This window comes from Caretta caretta, chromosome 8, assembly GCF_965140235.1.
Source record: "Caretta caretta isolate rCarCar2 chromosome 8, rCarCar1.hap1, whole genome shotgun sequence".
Lineage (NCBI taxonomy): Eukaryota > Metazoa > Chordata > Testudines > Cheloniidae > Caretta > Caretta caretta.
In genome coordinates, this window is record NC_134213.1 from 78886586 (window position 1) to 78913921 (window position 27336).

Sequence of the window (27336 nt, forward strand, 5' to 3'; positions counted from 1 at the left end):
TTTGCATATAGATTTAAGACATTTAATGAGAGAATTTAATTACAGATTTTTCATCATAGTATATACATAAAAATATGTAATCAAGTGGCATAAAGCTTTTAGTGGCATGAGTTTAGGGTGTATATATGCAGTACATATAATGTAGTTTTAATTGGACCAGACCATTCAGGCATGCGGTGTACATGCAGTATGATACTACTACTAAATCACAGCATTTCATACTGTTCTGCATTATGGCTTTACAATTATTTTTATACACCCTTTTCTGTACTAGAGCAATTATTTTTATGTAGCTTCTGAAAAAAACAATCAAAACAGCTACTAGAAAAATAAGTAGACATCATCCAAACTTTCACCTTAAGTCACAGTAGTGTTGTTGCCGTTTCTGTGATAACCACTTTCTTCTTTTTCTTTAAAGCACATATGGTTGTACTTGTAATAAGGCAAACTGCTGTTAATAACCCAAATCCAAGCAACGCTATCCTTGAAACACTGTACTCAGTATTACCAGTGAGATAATCCATTGGGAGAACAAACTTCACTGCTTGTGCTATATTGGATACATCAGAGTGCAGGGAAGCTTTATCAATGGCACGTACAGCCACATAGATGATGGTGATATTTTCTGTTGCAAAAGCTTCTGGTTTAAATACAAATATTTCCTTGTACCCAGCATGCTGAGGTGTCAGATCAGAAGTATTCACCAGAATAGCTTTATCAAAGTTGTCTCTTAGTTCCAGAGGACTTTCACTTGTTCTTATTTCGTAACTTGCAGCTGAAAATGGAAATATGTCAATAGAAATTATACAGCATGTATTTAACCCTGTAATTAAAACTGTTGATCTGTTCCTTTAGAAGCAGTCAAATTGTTAGCAGCATAAGTGAGCGCCTATTCCAGTTACCCTATTCAACCATCTGAATAGTGAAGGTTGCATGCTGGACAGATCCCATAACAGAACACTTGCTCTGCTAACTTGAGGGAGACTTGTGGAAACATTTGTGAACTTGAAATCTCACTGAAGACAAAGATTCACAACATTGGAATTAATAGCCAGAATGGGCTAATTCTGTCCTCACCCAAAGCCTCGCAGCCCTACCAATTTCACTCAATTCAGCCTAGAATAAAGTAGTAAAATTACAGTAAAATTATTGAGTCAAAGGCTTTCGCTCTTCACTTCACTCTCTCCCTTCACATTTGGAGACCACATGGCTCCCTTCTGTGGCTGCTCAGAAAGCAATACAACAATATTGTGAAGGTAAAGCCTTCCATCACAATTGCAAGCACCACTTTTGCAATTCTTTTAAAATGCACTGGCCTAATTAGTCCAAAATCACCCCAAAACCTGTAGTGAAATCCTGGCCCCATTGAAGTTAATGGCAAAACTCCTATTGATTTCAATAGAATCAAATTCCCAAAAATCTTTTGTGTGCTGTGTTTCATGCTGAGTGACAGGAATGGCACATATAGGTCATTTATAGATAGCATACTGGTTCATAATGACCTTTTTTATTTTTTTTTCATATCAACACCATAGAAATATTGGGTAAAAATTTCAGAAAGTTTCTTCACTTGCTCTCATGCTTCAGAAGTATATTGGTTTGCACAGGCAAAACCTGTACGGACACTTGAAAATAAGGTGTATTTTCTCTGGTTGTGCTTGCAAGTTTTTGTGAGCAGAGTTAAGCAGAACGAGCGAAAATTTGTTTCCATCACTGCAATTTCATTGCAATCAGATGACAAGCGACAAACCATCGAACATACCTTGCCCCTGGTCAAGATCATCCCCTGATGCTGTCCATGATAAAATAATCATATCGTTGGCTGTTCTGGCATGAAGATCAATAATTTTACATGGTGGAAACACATCATTATGGGGTCTAGTAGGAACTGCAGACATTATGAAGGAGCCTCCTGAGGCTGTTCTGCTGAAGCCACCGGCTCTGGTTTGAATATCTTCATTACTGATAACGGAGGGTCTTGGTGGGTTCATCTGGATCTTACCTACAGCCACATACACAAAAAAACACTAACATAAAACCTCACCCACAACTGGACTTGTCTCAATATTTTCACATTATTGAGGTCTGAAGATATAATGACCCCATTCTGATCTCACTTATACTGCTGTAAATCAGGAGTAACTCCATTGAACTCAAGTATCAGAGGGGTAGCCGTGTTAGTCTGTGTCCAGAAAAACAACGAGGAGTCCGGTGGCACCTTAAAGACCAATAGATTTATTTGGGCATAAGCTTTCGTGGGTAAACCCCCCCTCCCCAAACTAGTCTTTAAGGTGCCACTGGACTCCTTGTTGTTTCCATTGAACTCAGTGGAGCTGAGAGACCGGACTCACTCCATAGTATGTGCTCTGTATCTTCAAGAATACTGAATTAATGAGAATGAAAATAATACCTAAGTGAAGTTGTTGGGACTCAGCATAAAATGATAAGTGTTTGACATTTGCTAAACCTTAATAACAATTCTGCATGTAAGATGATTGATTATGATTTTCCAGTGCCATTGGGGTACATGGCACTTTACAGATGTAGAGGCAGGAGAACTTCCAACATCTGCTTTTTTCACAGGCAAAAACATAAATCCGTGTGGATTTATTCCTTCTAAGGTGCCATCTACATTACGAAAGTAGTGTTCTAGGAAATAATGGTTTTAAACTTACTTTAAACTGGTTTTAACTACCCCTTTTTTGCTCCTGTGTAGAAAGGGCAGAATTCAGTTAAAACAATTTCTGAAAAGCATCCAAAACTAATATCATCCAGCCGGGCCGATCCTTATACTTATGAAGATCTCTTAGCAAGGATGCCAATGCTCTAATGCCCTTTAACAGTGTTTGAGAGAATGTGATGCAGTTATCTATTCCAGTGTATCCACAATGAAGTTTGTTTTACATGCCTCACACTGCATTACTCCATCTTACCATTTTCTATGTAACCGGGTATATACATAGAATGACTCCATGGCACTATGGGGTATGGTCTGACAGTCTTGCTAGCTCGTTGAACACATACTTTCAAGTTGTATCTGCCATTTTCAGAAAAAGAATAGATGTACCTGGAATAGACACCATCATTCTTGACAATGTCTGACCCTAGACAGAAAAAACAGAATTAGCACAAAGAAATTACTGCATTAGTTCGTTCTTCATTGTTAGAAGGAAACTAAAAGGCAGGGATGGAGGGAAATTCTGTTCTGACTTATAGCCCATGCAACTCCATTAACTTTGGTGCTGTACAATATCAGAGAATAATTTTACACAGGCTGTTTATAAAGTGACCAAAAGAATGCAGTCGGAAGCTAGAATGCTTGCTTATCACCCTGAGGGATGCTGACTGAGGGAACAACTGATTTCTCAGCATGGAAGAGTTAAGGGATTTTCATCTCCTGGGCCTATTGCTTCCCAGCATGGATGATCATACAACTATATCATTAAAGCTATGTGAGCCAAAGTCAGACCACTGTCAGAAAAAGGCCACACGATCAAGCCACACTGCTCAGTTAAAAGACAACGATGCAGGTATTGTGCTTTCAACAGGCACGGTTATGCAACTGGAGGGAGCTCCAGGGAGGTCTTTATTAAAATTCTGCCAAAGATTGAAGGGAGTTTGGGATGATTTTTCTGTTTATGATGGAGTTTATTCCCTTTTTGTATATGGCTAACCCATCGCTTTCGGAGAGAACAGATCCCTGGGCTGCACAAAGAACATACATTTTGCCTTGGAATGCACCACACAATAGATATTTGCAAGAAATTTCCCAGATTACCCCCATTTAAATCTTCATCCACAACCAACACTTCAAAAAACTCCTGTGCTACACTATCAGTTATACGTAACACATTTTTCATTAAGTAAGTATACCCATTTCCATTAAAGCACAGGTAACTAAAGTTTGTGAGCCAATTGGTAGTGCCTTCTTTCTCACTGTTATGAGAAAGAATTGGTTCCTAATTCCCTCACACTTCCTTCCTGTAAGCACATTGCTCGCAATGTAAAATTTTTATGGGAACCCTTGTTTATTGTTGGTAGCACATCACCGTTGGCAGGTGATGACTTGATAAATATAAAACACTAGTTACAGCCTGTTCTGGAAGGCCTTCTATACCAGCAAAAGACATCCCAGAGCACATTTGTTTCCTTGGCTATACAACATTAAAATTGCTGAAGATGCCAAAAAGCCAAATGTGTGTATGATTCAGTAGCAAGTGTAGTCACACAAATTGCATATAACAGAGGACAAGTCAAGAGCACCATTCACATTAAAATCTTTACTTTTCCTGGGTGCCTCTCACATATAATCTGTGCTTTCAGAAATTGTTACAGCAGATTCAATTGCCACACACTGCAGAAGCAAGAAGCTAAGTGTCATTTCTGAAGCAACAGCTAGCCACACTGAGGGATATTTGAGGAGGTTGGGGACAGGGAAATAAATAAATAAATAAAGGTCCAGAGGAGAAGCTGCAAACAAACACTTAGGTCTCAGTCCTACAAAGGGATTTTCAGGCATGGGCTCTTATTTCCACATAGAGCCCCAGTGACATCAACTGGATTTTGACTGGGGCCTTAGCTCGAAGGATGACAGCAATGAGTAAATTAAATAAGTGGTGATGTAACTGGGATTAGATTCATCATAGCAGTAAATGCTAGATAATTACACAAAAGAAAACAATGTATAAATCACCTTCCAATTTATAGAAATGTCAGTCAATAAAATTATGAAGTGATAATTGCCAACTGTCTATAGAAGGCCTTTATAATAAGTATGGTGCAGCACAGAGATACATATCACTTCACAAAATACATAGACAAAGACTGATTTATCAGTGCCTTGCACCTCACATAGTCATTTAAAGTGGTGCAAAGCAAATGTATAATGGGTGTGAATGCTACTAAATCAGAATGGTGATGTTTTACATCCACTTCACATGGATGCAAACGATTGCACCAGGTGCAAGGCACGGGAGAATCAGGCTCAAGTTTCTTGCCCTGAGGAGCTAACAGTTTAAGGGCCTGATCCTGCAAATACTTATTACTGAGAAGTAATGTGTGTTTGGCGTTATTGGCTCTTAAAGGCTTGCTACTACAAGTACAGATCAACATCCATGTCCCTCCATTTGAAGGGGAGTAGAGGACTGGGCCCTCAGTCAAATACAATATACACCAGAACTCCGTTAAGACTTCAATGGGACTATTCACATGCTTTTAATTAAGCGCATGCTGAAGTGCTTTGCAGAATAGGAACCTAAACTAGGAGTAATTTCACTAATGTCAGTTGCACTCATGTAAGTGAGATTGAAATCAGGGCCAATATCTCTCAGCATATTGTTTAAAAATCATACAATGCATTAGCAATTATGATAGCCCTTTGATTTGATTTTGTAAAATTGCAACATGTGTCACAACAGCCTTGTTACCTGCACCATTGTCTAAAAGTCCCAAGACAATTGGATCTCCAGTCCCCGGTTTGATAATGGCAGTTACATTTGCTCCAAGAATAGGTGAAAGTCCTTGACTGACTCGTGCATAAACAACCATCGATCTAGGGTATTCGTTTCTATCACTACTCATGTGGGCTTTCACAGTTATTGCAGGTATAGTAGAGTTTGCTGCTCGGGAAGTCACTGTCATAGTTAGAGCTTGAGGGGACAGGTGAGTATTCATGAGAGCGTAGGTCCACTCCCCAACCTGAAAAACAATATTTTAAAATTAAAGAACCCCCTGTTATACCAACAAAATAAAAACCAGCAGGATCTTATTAAAGGGGAAAAGGCAAAATACCACATTTATTGTGGATACAGAAAGAATCATAGTAAGCAGTTAGTTATAGCTATAACATTCCATTCAATCTCATATTTATTCACACATTCATTCATACAAACACACACACACACAAGTTCTGCAAAGTTATTATCATAGTTACCAGCCTTAGAGTTGCTCATGCCAAGCCATTGGCCAGGTGGCCTGGACATGAGGAGGGAGCAGGGCCTTTTCAGATGCTCATCTGATGCTCCTGGAAGTTGGTTTGCAGAATCAGACCCCAAAGTTCTCACTTTCTAGAGTCCATTTTTATAGGAATTTCTTTCTATGCCAGTCTATGGGAATTGCTTCATCATGCTGTTGCTGAATCAATCAGCAGATGGCACATTCCTGACAGCTCCGTGCTGCTTGATGTTATCTTGTTCTTTGGTTCTCCCATTCTTGAGGCTGTTGGGTGGATTCCAGTCTGCCCTCCAGGGGGTCCTCTGGTTATTTCCACTTGACACCTTCTTCAGCCGATGGACACTGGATTCTTAGGCTGGCACCTCCCTGATCATTCAATTATTATCCACACCAAGCATCCATCCACATACATCCTCTATCTCTATTTTAATCACAATTGTTAATACAACAAAAGGGCGGGGATCTCTGGGTGCTGCTTCTGTTGTTACAGAGTATTGCTTTGAGTCTCTCTCTGTGTGAATTGCTTTGAGAACAGACTCTGTCTTAGAATGTACTAACGCAATTAGCAGCTTGCAGGTTTCACACATAGAGGGAGAGAAACAAAAAACAAAACAAAAAACCAAGAGACCTCTTAATTAGTAATACCCTGGAATTTAAACTATGGGGAATCAAACTCATTTGTGATTTTAATACAGAACTTCTTTAATATGATCCAACACCCCCGGTGATCAAAATTTTAATTTTGGGCCTGATTCTGACATCCTTACTCGTGCTGAGTACTTTACCCTTCCAATTGCCTTGTTTAAATAATTGAGTAAATATTACTCTACATGACTAAGAGTGACAGAATTTGTCACAGAATGTGATTTTAAAAAGCCTTTCACATGAGTAGTTTTTACTACTTTGACCTCAATGGATTACTCATATGAGTAAGGGCTACTCCTGTGAAGAAGGGTTTACAGATTCATGCCCTTCATTGTTATAAAATTCAGCACCTCTAGTCTCATGGAGTCTGAGTGCTCAGAAGAATAATTAGGAAATATATAAAATTTTAACAAAAATCTGATGCACTGGATGTCATTGTTTTAACAAATCTTGTTAGCAACTTTAACATGCATTAATTTTGTGAGTGTTTCAAAAGGAATTACACATGCTGGATTAGTTCAGTCTTCACATGCTCCTTTTCATCTCTCCTTCTCCTTTGTTCTTGAGCCTTTTAACTTGATGTTTTTGAAGTGCAGGTTCTTTTCAATTATGGCTTTGTAAATTTTAACAAATCATTTCAATCCTTTTGGTGCTACATATCAGACAGAGAAATAAAAAGGAAGAAAATGGATCCCCTGCATAGCAGTGAGGGGCTGGGGATGTGGAGGTGAATTCTACTGTAAAGGAAGTGAAAATAAAATGAGTATAAGCTTTAAAGTCTCTTTTAAATCTAAAGAGACCTATTTTTCAGCTCAGTGGGTAAAATAAAAGGTCATGAAATTGCAATGTGGCAGAGTCATCATATCACATTCTGCTCAATTATTCCATATGTGAATGCAATTTAAATAATTCATGTTTCACACAAATTATTTGGTTTTGATCAAATGACAAAAGAGAGAAGTTAATTTCTACCTCTGCAATTCCTGGAATCTGGAGACGAGCTACCTGCAACACTGTATTAACCTCAAAGTCCTTATTGGTGTAGTTTTTTCCATTGGGATCAAGGAGAGTGATCTTTGGTGGTTCAGCGGTCTGCCACGTTACTACAAAGAAGGTATCCTTTCCTACTGTGCTATCAATCGTCACTGTCCTACTAAACAGCTTACAGCTCTCAGTCCTTTCACCAGCACTTTCAATCTACCAGAGAAAAAAAATAAAACCAGAATAACTAGAATAAAAAACCCCTTCCATTTTACCCTTAAAAATAAAATCTGATGCTTAAATAGGACAAAATACATCGTAAGACATTTGTCTTCATAATTTTCCCTCTTGCTCTGAGCATATTTTAGCAGTAATTCCACTGAAATCTGAGAAGTTACACTGGTATAAATGAAAGGATATTCAGGCGCAATGGCTTTCTTCCCAAAATGGTGCACACAATTCCCTCTGCTAGATGGAATTTCTGACAAGCTCAAATATATGTTGGGATGATCCAGTGGACATAGTGTACTTAGACTTTCAGAAAGCCTTTGGAAAAGGTCCCTCACTAAAGGCTCTTAAGCAAAGTAGGTAACCATGGAATAAGAGGGAAGGTCCTCTCATGGATTAGTAACTGGTTAAAAGATAGGAACCAATGCATAGGAAATAATGGTCAGTTTTTAAAGTGAAGTGAGGTAAATAGTGAGGTCCCCTATGGATCTGTACTGGACCGTGCACCTCAACATATTCATAAATGATCTAGAAAAATTAGTAAAACAGTGAGGTGGCAAATTTTGCAGATGATTCAAAATTACTCAAGATAGGGGAATGCAAAAGTTACAAAGCTGACTGCAAAAAATTACAAAAGGATCTCACAAAACTGGATGACTAGGCAACAAAATGACAGATGAAATTAAGTGTTGATAAATGCAAATTAATGCATATTGGAAAACAATCCCAACAAAACATATTAAAGGATGGGGTCTAAATTAGCTGTTACCCTCAAGAAAGATCGTGGCGCCACTGTTTAGCTCTCCAAAAACCATCTGCTCAATTTGCAGCAGCAGTCAAAAAAGCTACGAGAATGTTAGGTACTTTTAGGAAAGGGATTGATAAGACGACAGAAAACATCACAATGCCGCTACATAAATCCATGCTACGCCCACACTGTGAACACTTCATGCAGTTCTGGTTGCCCCATCTCAAAATAGATATATTAGAATTGGAAAAAGTACGGAGAAGGGCAACACAAATGATTACAGGTACAGAACAGCTTCCATATGAGGAGAGATTAAAAGGACCGGGAGTGTTCAGCTTAGAAAAGTGAGGATATGAGAGAGGTTTATAAAATCCTGAATGGTGTGGAGAAAGCGAATAAGGAAGTGTTATTTACTCCTTCACATAACACAAGAAGAGGGGTCACCCAGTTAAATTAATGATCAATGGGTTTAAAACAAACATAAGGAAGTACTTCTTCTTTGCACAACACAGAGTCAACCTGTGGAACTTGTTGCCAGGTGATGTTGTGAAGGCAAAAAGCAGAACTGTGTTCAAAAAAGAATTCAGTAAATTCATAGAGGATAGGTTCATCAATGGCTATTAACCAAGGTGGTCATGCATGCAATCCCTAAGCCTCTGACTGTCAGAAGCTGGGATTGGATGACAGGGGATGGATCACTCAATACATTGCCCTGTTCTGTTCATTCTTTCTGAAGCATCTGGCACTGGCCATTGTCAGAAGACAGGATACTGGGGTAGATGGACCATGGGTTTGACCCAGCAGGGCCGTTCTTATGTTCTTAAAAGACAGAGCTGCTAAAATGTAGCACTCCTTTGTGCAGTGTTATTTGTAATAGGACTTAAGAATACTGTTGCTCAGTCAATTGCAAAAAACTTCTTTGGCTGTCTAAATATGGAGGAGTTGGTGTACTCGTGTGATCTTTCACATAAGGCAAGTACTAGGGCTGGAAAAGGCCTCTTGTGTTATTAATTATTTGTTGAGTGCTGACAGAGAGCTCAGTGTGGAGTAAGGCATAAAAATAAAGACAGCAGGGAGGAGATAGGTGCCCATTCTTTGGGTGTGCCATGGTTCCTGGATGGTCTTTTTCCTTTCTGTTTACTGTGATGTCATTGTTTAGTTCTCATTAGCCTAATCTGGTGATAATTGGAAAGTGATCAAGGAACGGGGCATTTTTTTCCATTTTGTCTCTGCTGCTGTAGCTGTTTATTAGCCTTATTAATTATAAATTACTATGGAACTGATCCTCGGTTGGTGTAAATCACTATCGCTCCATTTAAGGCCTGGTCTACACTTGAAAGTCAGGGGATGGGATATTTTACCAAAATAGTTATACCAGTACAATTGTAGTGTGGACTCAGTTAAGCTGGTATAAAGGTGTCTTATACTAGGATAGCTTATTCCTTTTCCAGTGTGGGAATAGCTGTATCAGTGTAAACACTTTTATACTGGTATATCTTCATCCACACTGGGAGGGTAGTTAGAGCAGCACATGTTTTATCTGTACAGATGCCCATATTTAATGAAGCTAAACTTATTTACACCGGCTGAGGATTGGACATAATTGTGTGTTCAGAATGTCCTCCTTTTCTTAGAATCATAGAATATCAGGGTTGGAAGGGACCTTAGGAGGTCATCTAGTCCAACCCCCTGCTCAAAAGCAGGACCAATCCCCAATTAAATCATCCCATCCAGGGCTTTGTCAAGCCTGACCTTAAAAACTTCTAAGGAAGGAGATTCCACCACCTCCCTAGGCAACGCATTCCAGTGTTTCACCACCCTCCTAGTGAAAAAGTTTTTCCTAATATCCAACCTAAACCTCCCTCACTGCAACTTGAGACCATTACTCCTTGTCCTGTCCTCTTCTACCACTGAGAATAGTCTAGAACCATCCTCTCTGGAACCACCTCTCAGGTAGTTGAAAGCAGCTATCAAATCCCCCCTCATTCTTCTCTTCTGCAGACTAAACAATCCCAGTTCCCTCAGCCTCTCTTCATAAGTCATGTGTTCCAGACCCCTAATCATTTTTGTTGCCCTTCGCTGGACTCTTTCCAATTTATCCACATCCTTCTTGTAGTGTGGGGCCCAAAACTGGACACAGTACTCCAGATGAGGCCTCACCAATGTCGAATAGAGGGGGACAATCACGTCCCTCGATCTGCTCACTATGCCCCTACTTATAATCCCAAAATGCCATTGGCCTTCTTGGCAACAAGGGCACACTGCTGAATCATATCCAGCTTCTCGTCCACTGTCACCCCTAGGTCCTTTTCCGCAGAACTGCTGCCTAGCCATTCGGTCCCTAGTCTGTAGCTGTGCATTGGGTTCTTCCGTCCTAAGTGCAGGACCCTGCACTTATCCTTATTGAACCTCATCAGATTTCTTTTGGCCCAATCCTCCAATTTGGCTAGGTCCCTCTGTATCCTATCCCTGCCCTCTTATTGAGAGTCAATGTTCTAGTACATGCCACTCTTCTGACAGTATCTGCATATTTCCTCCTTTAAATCATTAGCACATTACCTTTAAAAAAGCTTCTTTGTTTTTCTGTATTACAAGTTCAGATTCCTTCATATCTATTTGTATGACAAATCCTTCAGTGTTCAGAGCTTTCTAGTTACACTTTGTTCACTCTTCCCTACAATATCTACTTTATACTGCAGAGTACCAAAGTTGTATTCAATATTCCAGATGCGGGCATAGTCACGTTGTTCTACAGCAATGTTGTTAGTAGTAAGGACGACACTGGATATGATTAAAAAGTTTGATTCAGATGGAACTCTTGGCAATCTATTTCCACACCCTTCTCTGCACACCGACAAAAGAAGCTCATGGTGGAGACACTCCTCTCTCCTCTTGAGCCTCTGTTTGTACCACTAGGTGATGCATGGTGCCTCGCTGAACCTGCTGCAAACCGTTGCACACCTCCATATGAAGAAGTGCATGTGCTCTAGCATGGTGCAGAGCTTGTGGTAAAATGCTAAAGCACAGCACATTGTACAAGAACTCAAAGTGGACAGAACGGTGCCTAGCACAAACCCAGCTAGGCCCATCTGCTGTCCTGTAAAGGTGAGAGTGGTGGTCACAGCAAAGGGAGGGTTAGAGAAGTTTGCTGTGGACTGACATGTAGGAAAGATGCAAAGGGGAAAAAGAAGGGTTTGTGAATTGATCAAAACCTTACAGGAGGTTCAATTCTTATTTAGCCTGAACTGGTTTCTCTTAATTACTACTTCTGCGCCTCTTTCAAAATAAATGTATACAGTATCATACAAAAGTTTTACTAATGCTGCAGTGCTAGTCAATAAACTGGGAAACCAAAGCATTAAAACTGGTTACAAGACAGACCTGAATGGAATGACTGGAAGTATCTCCACTCCCTGATGAAATTGCGCTGAAACCATCAATTAGGTCATTGGAGTCCAGTCTATCTGAGGCAAAAAACGTTAAGCCCCCTGAAATAGAATATGGTTTTTATTTTGTAATAGAAACTCAATTTTAGCTATTGTAGAGTCTTTTGACATACTTGATATATGATCCCAGATTTAACTGATATACAATGAACTTGCCACAAGAATCTTAGCCCAACATTTTCAAAGAAACATGAGAATTGCTACACAACATAAACAGGGACTTTAACAGTCTTGTGACTAAAAGCTCTCCCATGGCTTTCAAAATAGATCTAATCAGAGTGACAATCTGAACGTACCATCTCTTAATGACTCTGTTTATTTTAAAAATCGTAGCAGTCATTTTACATTATTTACAGGATGCATTCCAACTGCATTACAGACCCAATCCTCTTAGCCTTACTAAATGAGACAACTTGTGACGAAGGCTTTTTGCATGAATAAGGATTACAGGATTGGACCCTGCTTAGACATTTAGGGCCAGGTTTCCAAAAGTGGCCTCATTTTTATGGACGTCACAATTTTTTTAGTGCCCAGTAGCTTTAGACATATTTGGCCTAATTGTCAAAGGTGTTCAGCCCCCAACGGTCCTACTGATTTAAAACAGAGGTATGGGTGATCAGCACTTTCAAAAGTGACTAATGATTTTGCATGCCTCCATTTGTGAGTGCCCAGTTTAAAACAAAGGGCCAGATGCTGGTGCCCTCACTCATGCTGGTGAGTTCTTACATAATTAGACCCTTTGTCTTTAATAAGGCTATTTGTGTGAGTAGGGATTAGACTATGCAACCCTAACCATGTAATGATGGCTACGCAAAAACTGAGGCACCAAAAATTAATGTTCACTTTTGGAAACTTAGAACTTAGGCCCTGGATCTGACCCTGTAACATACATTCACATGGAATAAAATTCACCTTTGTAAAGAGGCCCAACACAAGGTCTACATTAAATCCCACTTCAATCATTGGGGTGGCCCTCCACACAAGGGTTAATTTCACCTAAGACAAATGGACCTTACTCATACAGTTTGTCTCACTGATCTCAGGCATCTAAGTGGTTGAGATGGAAAATGGAATTTTAAGCTTGAGGCTTCTCTATTCACTGAAATCCAATTTTCATTTGTATATTCTGCTAAAATACTCAGAGTCTAGCCATATAAGTTAGTTAAATAAGCCATCCAATCAAGGAAAAGAAACATTACCACATGACTTATCTATCTTACCAATGCAACACAAAAATCAGTATGTTAAATATTTGGAACCAACTGTTAGTGAGCAATTGTACAGGAATAAGAAAATTGCAAATAATTTTGAATAATGTTTAAATGTGAGAGTCTTGAAGTCTGCTCATGGACGTTTCAAACAGAAAATAAAAAGGGAAAAATTGACAAACTACTCATGATGAATTATCAGCTCAGCTCTGCAAAAGCAGTGTTCTTTAGTAGTAGTTCCTTTGGAGTATGGCGAGACTACCTACATAGTTGCCCAGATTGTTTAAGAGAGACAGCTACAACAACACTGCAAACAACCATAGATTGTTTTAAACAAACACAAGAGGGACAGCACCACAGTCAAGCAAACATCTATATATTTACTTAACTTGACTCTGTTTACTTTACTACTTGAGCTAAGTGTTTAGAGGACTGGGGACATGGTTTGTTTAAAAAAAAATTTTTTTTTTACCTGTCTCATGGGCTAATTGTTCAACTTCTTTAGCAGCAGATGGGCCAAAAGCAATGGTGTGAATGATCGATCCACTGTTAATTACGTTAGAAAAGCATTCAATTATCCCACTGTCTTCTCCAGCTGTCAGTAATATAATTTCAGAACCATATATATTTCCTTCTTGGTTTTTAATCACCTGATAATAGAGCACTAAGTATTAATATGAAAAATGTACATTATATGCTCTGCACATTCAGGTACAGGAAAATGGCATTGTAAGAGAAAGTATATCAAAGCAAACATAATGCAAGTGCCCTTATATTCATCAATTTATCTGCATTTGGTATCCATTATGTTATGAAGTGAAGAAATAATATGGGCTAAATTAAGAATGTCCTGTATAGGTAAACTTCAGAAGGAATGAGCACAGGGAACCCCTTCAACTTTACCCCCTTCCCAGTGTACTTGTGCAGGACACAAATACCATTAAATAGCATCCAGAGGTTCCAGGCTTGTTTTCTCTCAAAGGATTTCCATATCAAATGTGCTCAGTTGTTTTTTATTGTATTTATTTTTATCCATCAACACTGCTGACTCTGAATGTCAAGCTGAATTCTTTCCTTTTAATTCACCTCCACCAGTAATAAAGATTTTGCTGGCCAAATTATGTCCTTGGCTAAACCCATGCAATCTTCCGTGTGTTTGCATAGGTGCAACTGATTGGAGCTGTTGATGCACAAGAAATAATGGAATTAAATGTATTTTAGTCATTAGTGTTGGCAGATATGACTCTGAGTACATACAGGGAGCAGGTCTGCTGAGCAAGTAGTACCATTGCTGTTTAATCACTTGTCAAAGCAGAACTGCACTTTCAATAGTAGATGAAAGAGTTTTGGAGAGTTCAGAAACTTTTCATTTGGGTGATTTCTAGTTTTAAAATTGCATGTTAAAATACAGATCATTAAGCCTATGAATGACTGTGCAAATGTAAACTAATTAAAGGGAAAAGTTATTTTTAAAAAAACCTAATACCCTGACTTGAAATCTCCAATTTTTATTAATTATGATAGTAGGCTGTAAATGTATGGTATGTATAGTGGAAAACCAATAAAAGTTATTTAAAAACATTATAAATCAACAGACTCCATTTGATATCGCAGCAAAAACCCAGAAATGTTCATAATTAGTGACTTCACAAGTGATGCAAACAGAAACAGTGCTTGCACTACTTCACCTCAAATCCCAGCTGCAGACCCACACACACGTTTGTTCCTCCAGTAGGTGCAGCAGTAGGTAGGTAAGAAGCAAGTTCTTTCCGTATGTCCTTGTTGACTATTTGACGCAACTGACTTCTGATTTCTCCTTCGTTATTGAAGGTGACAATACCAACATAGGAACTGTCTTCAACAACTTGCAGTAGATACAATTCTGCTGCCTGACGCAGTCGATTGATCCGATCATCCTACACATAAAACGTTCAAAGCAAACAGTGCTATTAATAATTCACAATAATGAAACCGGGCACTTCTAAATTATCTGCTGAAAAGGACAGCATCTTAGAGAAAAACAGCATAAAATACTGCATATTCAAAAACTAGTTTCAATTTAGAATAAAAGGTGCGCTGGGACAGGCTCTGCATGCCATACCAATTATTTAAAATTACAAAACCAAATTTGCAGATCCATCAGCTTTACCTAGCAGCAGGATAGTCAAATGTTAAAACCCCCTATGTCAGCCTATACCCCAAAGGCAGGATGAAACAAATGAGCCCTGCAGTACGAAGTCTGGTACAGGATCAGCTACACAGGCAATCCCTGTTCCGCTTACGTTAACGGAGTCAATGGAAATCACAGAGCTGTAACAGCCGTGGTTCGGCTGGAACAGTCCTAGGTATTTACAGATGGTCCTAGCTGCCTGCTGTCATGTTCAGTGAAGAAAAGGGAGTTAGATTAGATATTGCCTTAGCAGGTTTCTTATTCAATCAGTAGAAGGGCAGCCATGGTAGAGTCGTGAGAGGCTGGCCGGTGGGCTGATTGCAGGAAAGCAGCTCTATTACTCAGGATTCCTGCCTGTAGTAGTCCAGTTAAACAGTGAGAGGGAATCAGTTGAGATGGGAAGGAATTCCTTTCTTGATTGGAAGCAAAAAAATGGGACCCTAAGGGATTAAAAGTACCCCCATACTTCCTCGTACTCCAATGGGCATATCTTCTATCAACATGGCAGCTAACCCTTCTCCCTCACACACAAAACACCAGGGGGAACAGATTCCAGGGCAAGGTTTTCTGGGATTTGTAGTTCTACTTTATTAAAATTAGCAGTGGTAGGAGTATTGTGGCAGTGCCTATAGGCCCCAGTCAGAAAGCAGGGCCCTGTGCTAGTAGGCACCCTATATGCATAACAAAAATACAGTTCCTGCCCCCAACAGAATTTACAATCTAAGCATATTATGAGAAACAAGAGATGTATAGAACAGACAGACAGTGGGGACTCAAGGTAATGGTGAGATGAGTGTGGGTAGTGCTAGCAGTTAGGAGTGCCAGGCTGCTACAGTTCTCAGGGTATATTTACAGTGCAGCTGGCATCATGTTTCCCAGCTCCAGTAGACAGACTGGCTGAGATAGCACACTAAAAATAGCAGTGTAGCTAGGGGTAGCTAGGGTTGCCAGGTGTCCGTTTTTTGACCGGAACACCCTGTTGAAAAGGGAGCCTGGTGGCTCTGGTCATCATAGCTGACTGGGCTGCTAAAAGTCCGGTCAGTGGGACAGCAGGGCTAAGGCAGACTCCCTGCTGGTCTTGGCTCCAAGCAGCTCCCGGAAGTGGCCGGCATGTCCGGTTCCTTGGTGCAGGGAGTAGCCAGAGAGGCTCTGCATGCAAACCCTGCCCCGAGCGCCACCCCCGCAGCTCCCATTGGCCGGGAACCATGGCCAATGGGAGTTGCGGGGGTGGCTCCTGCAAGGACAGGCAGCACACAGAGCCATCTGGCCACCCCTGCACCTAGGAGCCGGACATGCCTGCCACTTCCGGGAGCTGCCTCTGGTAAGTGCTGCCTGGCCGGAGCCTGCAACCCTAACCCCCTCCCACACCCAAACTCTTTCCTGGACCCCACACTCCCTAATCTCCTGCCCCAGGTCGGAATCACCTCCTACACCCAAACTCCCTCCTGGAGCCTGCACCCCTGCCCGCACCCCAGCCTGGAGCCCCCCCCTCGTACCCCAAACCCTTCATCTCTGGCCCCAACCCTGAGCCCACACCCCCAGCCAGAGCTCTTATCTCCTCCCACACCCCAACACCCTGTCCCAGCCCAGGGATCCCCACCGCACTCTGAACCCCTCATTTCTGGCCCCATCAAGGAGCCCTCACCCCCAACCAGGGTTTTCACCCACTCCCAGACCCCAGTCCCGTGTCACTTTCATTGGGCTGGGGGTGAGGGTGGGGGAGAGTGAGTGATGGAGAGAGTGGGGATGGAGTGAGCAGGGGCGGGGCCTCGGAGAAGGAGCACAGCAGTGGTGTTTGGTTTTGTGTGATCAGAAAGTTGGCAACCCTAGGGGTAGCACATATCAGGCTAACCACCCAAGTAGGTACCCAGAGAGTCTGGGCAGGTTTGTACTCAAGTCACTAGCCTGAGAGGTCACATGTGCTACTTCCAGCTACACTGCTCTGTTTATTATGCTATTTGGAGCAGAGCTTGCACGTGTCTCTCTGCCTAAGATGGGAAGCACACTTCCAGTGTAGAGTACTCTTGGAAGAAATGGTAGCCTGTTCCAGCAACCCCCCACTGGCAGGAGAGAGCCCAAGAGAATGGCAGCAACCATAAGTGGGAGCCTGAAAGAATAGCATGTATTATAAGAGTTCTGCATAAAAGCCATGTATATCTGTCTATATGTCAGTGGTTCTCAACCTGCAGCCCAATGAGCACACAGCTGCACCCCATGTGACATCCCCAGGGCTATACAGGAAGTATCACTTGTGGCCCACATAATACATTGAGGGCCACCCACAGGGGTAAATAGGTTGAGAACCACTGCTATATGCAGATAGCTTATATATAAAGGGCTTCCTAGCTGAGCTCTTAACAGGGGGAGCCACCTCAGGGCTAGAAGTGGGACTTAATTTCTGCTTCAGAAATCTTTTGAAGCAGAATATTTTTCCACCTTTTGGATCCAATTACATCCATAACCTGGAAAATGGGGCAACGGGTCACGCATTCTAAATCCAAACATAGCCAACATTTGAACGGGTTGGGGTCAGGGAGGTTATACATGAGAGTACTGGTTTGGGTTCCTGTTTATTTGGGGGAGTAAAGAGAAAAGGAAACATTTTTAAAAGTGACCTTAGATCTTAGGTGTCTCTTGAGTGCCTGGTTGTGACACCTTGGGCCTGGTTTTCGTAGATGGTAAGCACCCATTAAAATCCAAGAGAACTTGTGACTTCTCACCACGACTAACAATATCTTGCCTAAAGTTGGACACCCAAACACTGAGGCTAATCAGAGGCTAATTTTACATTTTTATCACAGTTTTCAGTCTTTGAATTTCATTCTCCCATCTAGGACTGTGCACCCCTGCCCTGTAACTGGGGCTGGAAGCAGCCCCCACCCTGCGGCTTGGGGCGGGGAACGCTGCAGCTGGGCTGTGAGCCCCTGTCCAGGAGCTGCGACCAGCTCGAGAGCAGGAGCTGTGTACTCCCCATGGCTGCGCCCCCCACTGGGTTCCAGCTCCGCGGCTTCCACCAGGGGCTGCAGCGGGACCGTGCACCCCCCTTGCTGAGTCCCAGGGCCATGCGCCCTCCCCCACCCCACCCCACCGCAGTTGGGTCTTGGCAGGAGCTGCAGCCCCAGCCGCGCACCCCCGGCTGACAACTGCAGCCAGCTCCAGAGTGGGGGCTGTGTGCTCCCCATGGCTGCACCTCCCGCTGCAGCCACTGGAACTGGAGCTGTGCCCCCCGCCATGGCGGGAAGGGGGGGCTCGGCCTGTGGGTCCCCCCCAGACTCTATTCCTCCCCCCTACTTAGCCCTGATCCCGGTTATTTTTAGTAAAGTCACAGACAGGTCAGGGGCTCCATGAATTTTTGTTTATTGCCTGTCCCTCACTTTTACTAAAAATAACCGTGACTAAATCTTAGCCATAATAATCACTACCATACACGTTTTTTTGTTGTTTTTTAAATACGAGTGGGCACGCGCAACAGGATTGAAAATTTCTTCAGCAAAAATAGTCCCAGATTAGTATAGATTAAAGTGTTTCAATGCACAATGTAAACAAGTCAAATGTGTTTACAATAAACAGATAGAAATATTTCTGAGGGACAATTTACCCCATTCATGCTGTGGGAAACATCAAGAACTAAACAGATCACTCGGTCTCTCTTCTGTAGCAATGAGAAGGTAGGAGGAGGTGGTAGGCTGATGTTGGTCCTTAGAAGCGTGTTATTAAAGTCCATAGAGCTTATTATTACATCCCATGTGCTTCGATAGTTGCACATTCTGTTTTGCAGATTGGGAGCTTCTCTATTATGGTTACTTTCATTACAAAATTCAACAACCTAGAAGTGGGAAACAAATAAATAAAGCCAGCAACACAAGAATACAAATACTGATGTAAGAAAAATAATAATTTGGACTTGTATAGTGCCTTTTACTACAGGAGCCAGGAGCACTTTCAGTTAACTTTATTATATCTGTTTTACCAACGCAATAACTGAGGCACTGACACGGGTTAAACGAGCTACCCAAATTAGCAGCAGAGTGTGGCACAGAACCTAGAAATTCTCTCGTGCAGTCACGTGCCCAATCCACTAGACTATTGCAGCCCCACAGAAAGGCCTCTGATCTAATATTACTGCTTAGGCAGTGTGTTTCCCTCTCATGTCCAGCATGCCAGTGCCAGGTAAGAAGCATTATTTAAGACATCATGAGTAAACGGAAAATCTGAGCCCAGTCCTTATTTATGCAAAACTCCAATGAAAATCACTGGAGCTTTTGCCTGAGTAAGGATTACAGAGCTTAGCTCACGAAAGCTTATCCTCAAATAAATTGGTTAGTCTCTAAGGTACTCCTTTTCTTTTAACTTTACTTATATAATCCTAGTTTAGTGACATCCACAAATGCATACAACGTACATTTCTATAATAGTTTGAAAAGTAGTCTGATTTGTGAAATATACCAGGGATCCAAAAGATAGTCCATAATAAAAATCTAGAATATCATATATAATTGAGACATCAGTAGATAGAAAACAGTTCAGGATTCATTGGTAGCAATGTTTTTAATAGTTTGTTTACTGAGATAAAGGTTTAAACAAACTTAGCATTTCTAAAAGAAGGATAAAGTCTAATGTTTGCAACTGTAGAGTGGATTGTAGAAAAATCTGTTTTTATGTGATTATACTTACAGATGATAAGCTTTGCATGTACATTATTGATGATTTTGCAGTTTGAGTTCTCTCAGGAATAAATGCACATCCTTCCTTAAAAAGTCCCGTCAGCTCATTAATGACACAATTTCCTTCGGTGCAGGATTTTTTTTCACAGACATAGATCCCTGTAAGGTCAGCTGCACACCTGGAAATGAAAGAATATTTATAATTTAGAACTTCCTGACTGGAGTTAGGCCCCAATTATGGGTATGAGGGGAACCCTGACTTTAATGATACAGTTGTCCACTGGGCAGAGCCTAATTGCAGGATCATGGCCTTAATGAGTTACACACAATGAATGTGTTTGAAGAGGTGTTTTTTGTAGAAATGTATTCCATAGCATAGCATGGAATACACAAGGAAGAACCAGTTCTACTATTTTTGATTCCTCAGTCACTCTAATCCATTGAGTGAATCAAAAATATTAATCTTGCAGAATTTATTCTTGCTTTTCACGCATTTCATGGTTAATACTTCATTCTGAAAAGTGACTGTCTTAAAATGGCTTCATGTGGATCTTTGGTTATAGTCTCTCAATGACTTCCAGATAAAATGTGCTAGTTTTAACAAGTAAAAACATGTTGCTGTTTTTTCTAATCCAGTCCTGGCATACGGGAAGAGAGGCAGCATGGAGAAAAAAGATGAAACAGAGACAATCCCACTGGGTGAGAGCAGGCCACGTAGCAGTGATGGTACCAGTTCTGAGGCAGTAATGAAAGAAAAGGTGAGGAAAAACTAGTCCAGCACAAGAAGCTCTGGAAGAAAGAATGGAAAGAAAGCCTGCAGAATATTGGGAGGGATTAGAGAGAAGACAACTAGGAAAATGGAAAGAGAAAAAGTGGGAAGAGAGAAAAGGAGGCAGCAGAGAAAAGGAACAGGCGGCGGACAGACAGTCAAATAGCTGGGTGCGGGGGGTGTGACAGGAAAGGGAATTGCTAAATCTCTGCTTCTCCAGACTGAGAGTAATTCTGAGTCTTACAGGAACAATGCAGTAGAAAATCAGGCTCTGTGTCCTTGACAAACCACGAACCACAACAGTGTTAAGAGAGGAAAATGCAACGTGGAGCAAGGAAAGGAGAATAATTAACACAATTCATATGCACTAATTAGTGTAGGTAGGATATCTCTATGTGGGGTGAAATGGGCACAAAGAGAAAAAGAGACACTTGAGAAGTTTACAGAAACAAACCAGATTGGTACCCTACTGAAACCCATATTTCTAAAGCCATCAGAACTGGAATTTAAAAGAGTAAAATGATCGATTACCTTGTAACTTTAACTTGATTTTGTCCAGTTATATAGAAAGGCTTTTCATTATTATACTCATCAAATACCCCCCATCGAAGGTGGGCCCATTCATGGACAAAAACTCTACCTGTGGGAATAGTACACGGAAAATGAAGGGGTACTGTAAGATGTATTCTAGTTGTTTGTCATTGCAGATCACTGTACGTAAAACCAACCAGCAAAGATCATAGAATCATAGAATATCAGGGTTGGAAGGGACCTCTGGAGGTCATCTAGTCCAACCCCCTGCTCAAAGCAGAACCAATCCCCAACTAAATCATCCCAGCCAGGGCTTTGTCAAGCCTGACCTTAAAAACTTCTAAGGAAGGATGTATAGTAACGCTCAGAAGTGTTGAGTACCCAGCAAATCCCACTGTAGAACAGTGAGAGAGTGGGTGCTCAATATTTTTTAAAAAAAATCAAGACACTTATATTGGTGCTTAAATATGGCTCACTTTAGACACTCTCATTTGAAAATCTTGGCTTTTATTTCTTTGAAAATCACCTTCTAAGTTTACTATATATCTGAGCTTGCACTAAACCTATAGTGACACAGATGTGCAATGAGAGGGTTTTTTTTAAATATGCATTGAAATTGTAAGAAGGTGCACAATAAACAGTAATTAAAGACTTAAGGTTCCTGATGCATCCAAGCACCAGTACTTGATTTTCTGTTAGGTGAACTGAGTTCTCTAGGTGCCGAGGGAATGGGACAAAAGCAAATCCCTATACAATTTTAACATAGGGTTTGCAAGTAGTTCTTCCTAGAGAGACATCTGTGAAACATTTGCAGCAAAGGGTTCAACTGTGCAATTTTCCATTTTTTTCATTTTATTACGAATTCAGACATGGTACTTATGTGTAAAATTTGCACGCATTTTCTTCTGAAAATGGGCCCACTGCAGAGCTAATTTGGCTTTGAATTTTCCCATCTATTTGATGGAAAAAAGTCACTGAACTGAAACTCACAGAAAAGTTAAATCTCTCAGTCAATCTCTCTGGTTAGTCTGGTTATCAATGGGCACTCACTCATCCCCACGCTCATCATGTGAGTTCTGTGTTTGGAGAGCAGTCTTATCCAAAGTGAAACGGAAAAAAGTTTTCAATAATTTCCACAGTTTTCACACACCATTATTCGACTGACAGACTTTCTTCAGAAGAGAATTGCTCAAAAAAACCCCAACCAACCAAAACAATCCAAGTTCAGCTTGGGCTCTAATTTTCCATGCTTGAAAGAAACAGAGAGGTTAATGGCCAGATCCAACTCCCATTGAAGTGACCCCAAGTTAGTTGCCTCCTGTGAGTCAAAGGCAGACAGTTTCACACCCTACCTTGTGCTCATGATAAAATTAACTTGTCTTCAGTTACACATATATGATATTTTAGATTACTAGTTAAGCTTTTTCATGTATGCTTAAATATATAATGTGATGCAAATGAATTAATATTACTATGACAACCTTAACTTCAGCATTCCTTGACTTCTTAACGTTCATGGACTCAGTCTTGCAAACCCTTACTCAGGCACTCACATAAGTGATTGCAAAGATGATCACCTGGAAACTCACAAGTGGCACAACCATGAATCATGAAAGTCAATTATTAGGAGGAGAAAGAGGTAACATTGTCATAGCCAGCTCAGTAAGTACTTCTCCAAATCCTACTTGCATTAATCACATAAGTAGTCCCAATGAAGTCAGTGGGACTACTCAGCATTTTTAGTCTTATGAATACTTACCTATGTCATTGATACCATTGCATTCAATGTGTGCTTTTGCATTTAACAAAATTAACTTCAATGTCCCATGTAATGAGTGGATAATCTTGATAAAGATAATTTTTGGAATACTATCAGTTTTCCATATTTATAATTGGTTGGACGTCACAAGTGGTTGCTGTGTTATTGTAGTCATGTTGGTCCCAGGATATGAGAAAGACAAAGTGAGTAAGGTAACTTTTACTGGACTAACTTCTGTTGGTGAAAGAGATAAGCTTCTCAGAACTCTTCTTCAGACCTGAGCTTAAAAGCTTGTCTCTTTTATCAACAGAAGTTGGTCCAGTAAAAGAAATTTCCTCACCCACCTCATCTCTGGATTTCATCATGTCATATGATTTTTAATAGGGATGATATAGGTATATTTAAGCATGCCCTGGCGCAGAGAGAATCAACTAGATATATGACCTCACGTACATTTCTATGATTTTTTGGCCACACGTTTGAGGAGAGGCAAACCTGGACTATTGTTTAGCTACTCTACATAAAGTGTATTTTTGGGCGGGGGGAGGGGGAGAAATATTATTTCAGTCCTGCAAAGTGCTGAGATCCTAATAACCTACTTCACAGTGGTGTGAGGTATTATTAATGTTTGCAAAGCAATTTGAGATCTTCAAATAGAAGGAGCAATACAAGTACCGAGTATTATTACGACTCTTGGCATACTTAGTAATTGCACTTCAACATGCGTGAAAGTGACAGCACCTATTGTATAGAGAATCCTCACAGATACACCTCTTTTGCTGAACACAACTGAGAATAAAAACAGAAAATTAAGAATGATTTAGTTAATTTACCCCGTGATCCATAGACATCAATCAAATAATCATTTACTAGGAAGTTAGGGGTGAAATGTATATATTTTCCCATGCTTCCACATTCTCCATATTGTAGGGTATATGGCTCATCTCCATGTTTCCAATAAGGAGCAGCAATTATGACCTCTGCCTAAAATTACAAAAACGTCATATTTAATGAATTAAGTGTAATAATATTTTGTTCTGTGTAAGTACAGCGTCTAGCACAAAGGGGTCCTGGTCCGTGACTGGGACCCTTAAGTGCTATGACAATACAAATCATAAACAAAAACATTCGGAGTCTTACTTTCATTTACACTAAGGCCACATTACACCTTTCTGGGAGAATAAAGGGGCCTTAAAGTGGGAGAAAATTACATTTATACTCATACTCAGGCCTCCTTACATGACTACCGTGTGTAAAATGGACTTAAGGCAAATAAGAATCAGTCACTGTACATATAGCAATAACCAGAGACACCACAGTCCAGCAAATACTTCTATAACACGTGCAATTTTCTTGATAATACTCTTTTCATACTTGTTTCCTTTCTAGTATGTAGCCAGTTTCTTCCTTTCAAAAGTGCTATTTTACACTTTCTATCTCTCTGTGACAGTAGAAACACATTAACTTATTTTGGAAATCATTTTAATATTATTTTTGCCTAGTATTGATAACATTCATTCAAATAATTAGCCAAACAAGTTTTTCTTTATTTTTCTCTAATATTTTTCCCCCCAGTCAGAAAACATATGCCAAGAGTAATAAGCGAACCTTTCTCTTTGTGAGCCCCCCACTCACCGCCACCAACCTGCTATTAAAACTCCATGGACCACCCGTGCCACAATAACTGGTTTTCTGCATATAAAAGCCAGGGCCAGCATTAGGCAAGCAAGGCAACTGCCCGGGGCCCCATGCCACAGGTGGCCCTGTGAAGCTAGAGTTGCTCAGGCTTCAGCTTCAGCTCCGGCTTTCTGCCCTGGGTCACAGCAAGTCTAATGTTGGCCCTGCTTGGCAGTCCTCCCTGAAACCTGCTCGCAGACCCCCAGGGGGCCTTGGACCCCTGGCTGAGAACCACTGCTGTATAACACTGGTAGGGAAGATTGAAGTTGCCCCAACTGTAGGTACAGGCAAACAAAAATATTCAGAGAATCTCTGGGTTTAATGCTATCAAGGGGCATGAAGGAATGTGCACAAACTACAAACTTAAGTGGGATTTACAGAACAGCAAGCCTGCCCACTGGGTGACTTTTTACTTGTGAATACTGATATAGTCCAGAGGTTTTGCAGGTGAGCAGCATCCTCAGCTGGAGACAGGACAGTCAAGGGGAAGTCAAATGCAGAAATGCCTTAATGAGCCTTCATTCTTGCCATCCAAATAGTCAAGAGTGAAAGAAGGGGGCAAGAAGAGGAGCAAACAGCAGGTCCTTGGTGCTGTGACATAGCTTTTGCTCACTGCGGGCTGCGGGGGCACGGTGTGTATCTGGCATGGGGAGGGGACAGACTCAATGGTGGAAATGGATGTTTAGAGTCCTTGGGGTAAAAGGAACATTCACTTTTAAAACATGCTCATGACGGTACTTCAGTTTCTAAGACAGGCTTTAAATATTACCTTTTCATATGATTCATGTTTTGGTTTCCCATAATTGTTTGCTTTCCATGTTGCAGGTATTAAAATCTTTATATTCTGGAAATAGACTCTTCTTTGTGTAGCATTGAACAAATAAAAAGAAGCTTCAGTTATCATTTCCTAGTAATAAAATGAAATTAAAAAAAAACAATAAACTTACTGGAGTCACTAGGGCATTAGGTCAGTGGTGTATGTTACTATGCACAGCAAGAGCTGTAGAAAAGTTACTGGACAATCAGAAGAAGAAAATATAATGAGGCTACTTCACATTTTTATAGCGTTTTCATCCAAGGATTGCCATGTGCTTTCCAAACGTGAATGAAATCCCACAGCACCTTTGTGAGGTTAAACTAAATGTTGTTATTGTCACTTTACAGACTGATAAGCTGAGCCACATAAGGGTCGTAACAAGGCTACAGAGGGAATCAGTGTCAGAGCCAGAAACTGAGACCTGACTCCTGCTCCTCGGCTTCACTCACTAGTCACACCACCTTTTGGTGATAAGTACAACTGCAAACAATAAAGCGTAACATTTGTGCAACTTGCCGGTATAAATTAAGCTTGAACAGTCTCACTTAAAGTCAGTTTTATTGAGACAGGTTATACATACATATTGCACTGGACTTGTCTGGACAATTATAATTGCCTTAACTTTCACAATATCAGTCAGGAGTGGAACTAGGAGAACAACTGGCTTTGGAGCTGTTACTGCAGATTCCCTTTCATGTTGAAACTCTGGGCCTGTTGAAGGCCACACCTTCTCAGATGAACACCAGGATATTAATATAGCAGCAACGCGCTGGCAAAATACTAAACGCATCATAGACTCACAGAGTCTAAGGCAAGAAGGGACTGTTGTGATTATCTAGTCTGACCTCCACTATAACACTGGCCATAGAACTTCTTCACTATGATTCCGAGAGCAGATGTCTTTATCTAAAAAAATTGTGATACGCTACGTCCTGGGCTTCCGCAGGGCCACCCCACGTGCATTTTATTTGAATCTATACCTAGGCAATAACTTCATCAACAGAAACACAGTTACTGGTGTATTACTGCACATGGCTTTTTTTTAAAATACCCATCACCATTAATGTCAGGAGTTTGCTTCATTCCTGTGAGCTTGCGACAAGGAATTCCTTGCAGCTTTCAGTGAAAAATACTTTGTGAAAACCTAGGGGAGGGTCAGACTTTTCAAAAACAAAAACGCTCAGCTCTGACATTTCTGCAGCCCACAAGGGGAGGTGAAGGCCAAAGGGGGTGTAAGCGAAGTGAGCCTGTGTGCCAACAAAGGGACTAGTCCAACCCAGCATTGCACTGGCTTGCTGCTGCCTTACCGAACTGGTGCTACTCTGGGGGGTGAGCTATAGGACTGTTCAAGCTGCAGGGAAGCCGGTTTGTATTGCAGGAGGCGCTCGAGCAGAACTGAGGCCTCACGTGGGGCCTCTTACCTTGATGCTTGCGAGGAGCTTCTGGTCTTCTGGCACCTGCGGGTTAATCGCAACAAGCAGCCCATCGTAGCCATTGCCCCGCAGCAGCGCCGCAGCGCCCCGGCCCGCCGCCAGAGTGAGCAGCAGCGTCAGCAGCCAGCCTGCCGCAGCAGCCCCCTCTCCGCAGCTCATCCCGCAGGCAATGGGGGACTCACACCCCGCACACTGGGCCTCCTGCCTGCAAGATGCCGAGCTCATTAGCTAGGACTGGGGAGGAGCGCGGCCCCTCTGTGGAGCGGGGCAGGACGGTTTAGGAACTGGCCCGGCTCACCTCACCCTAG

At 41.3% G+C, this 27336-nt stretch overlaps 1 protein-coding gene across 1 annotated transcript; it reads right to left on the minus strand.

Moving 5' to 3' along the window:
* On the minus strand, nucleotides 1-27336 carry LOC125641696 (calcium-activated chloride channel regulator 2). Its single transcript, XM_048862015.2, has 14 exons — nucleotides 27017-27336; nucleotides 25548-25685; nucleotides 23935-24085; nucleotides 21343-21451; nucleotides 20053-20221; nucleotides 18977-19204; nucleotides 14897-15124; nucleotides 13681-13858; nucleotides 11936-12042; nucleotides 7570-7794; nucleotides 5427-5697; nucleotides 2934-3104; nucleotides 1763-2002; nucleotides 1-775 (listed from the first exon to the last, which is right to left on the minus strand). The coding sequence occupies exons 1-14, from the start codon at nucleotides 27251-27253 to the stop codon at nucleotides 363-365; spliced, it is 2865 nt and encodes a 954-aa protein (XP_048717972.1). The 5' UTR covers nucleotides 27254-27336; the 3' UTR covers nucleotides 1-362.

Excerpts from the sequence above, each read along its gene's own strand:
- LOC125641696 (XM_048862015.2), bottom strand. The coding sequence starts at position 27,253 with ATGAGCTCGGCATCTTGCAGGCAGGAGGCCCAGTGTGCGGGGTGTGAG. Across the intron at positions 15,125-18,976 it reads TTTCCCACAGCATGAATGGG|GATGATCGGATCAATCGACT; the intron begins GTAAATTGTCCC and ends TTTTATGTGTAG. Across the intron at positions 776-1,762 it reads TGATCTTGACCAGGGGCAAG|CTGCAAGTTACGAAATAAGA; the intron begins GTATGTTCGATG and ends TTCCATTTTCAG.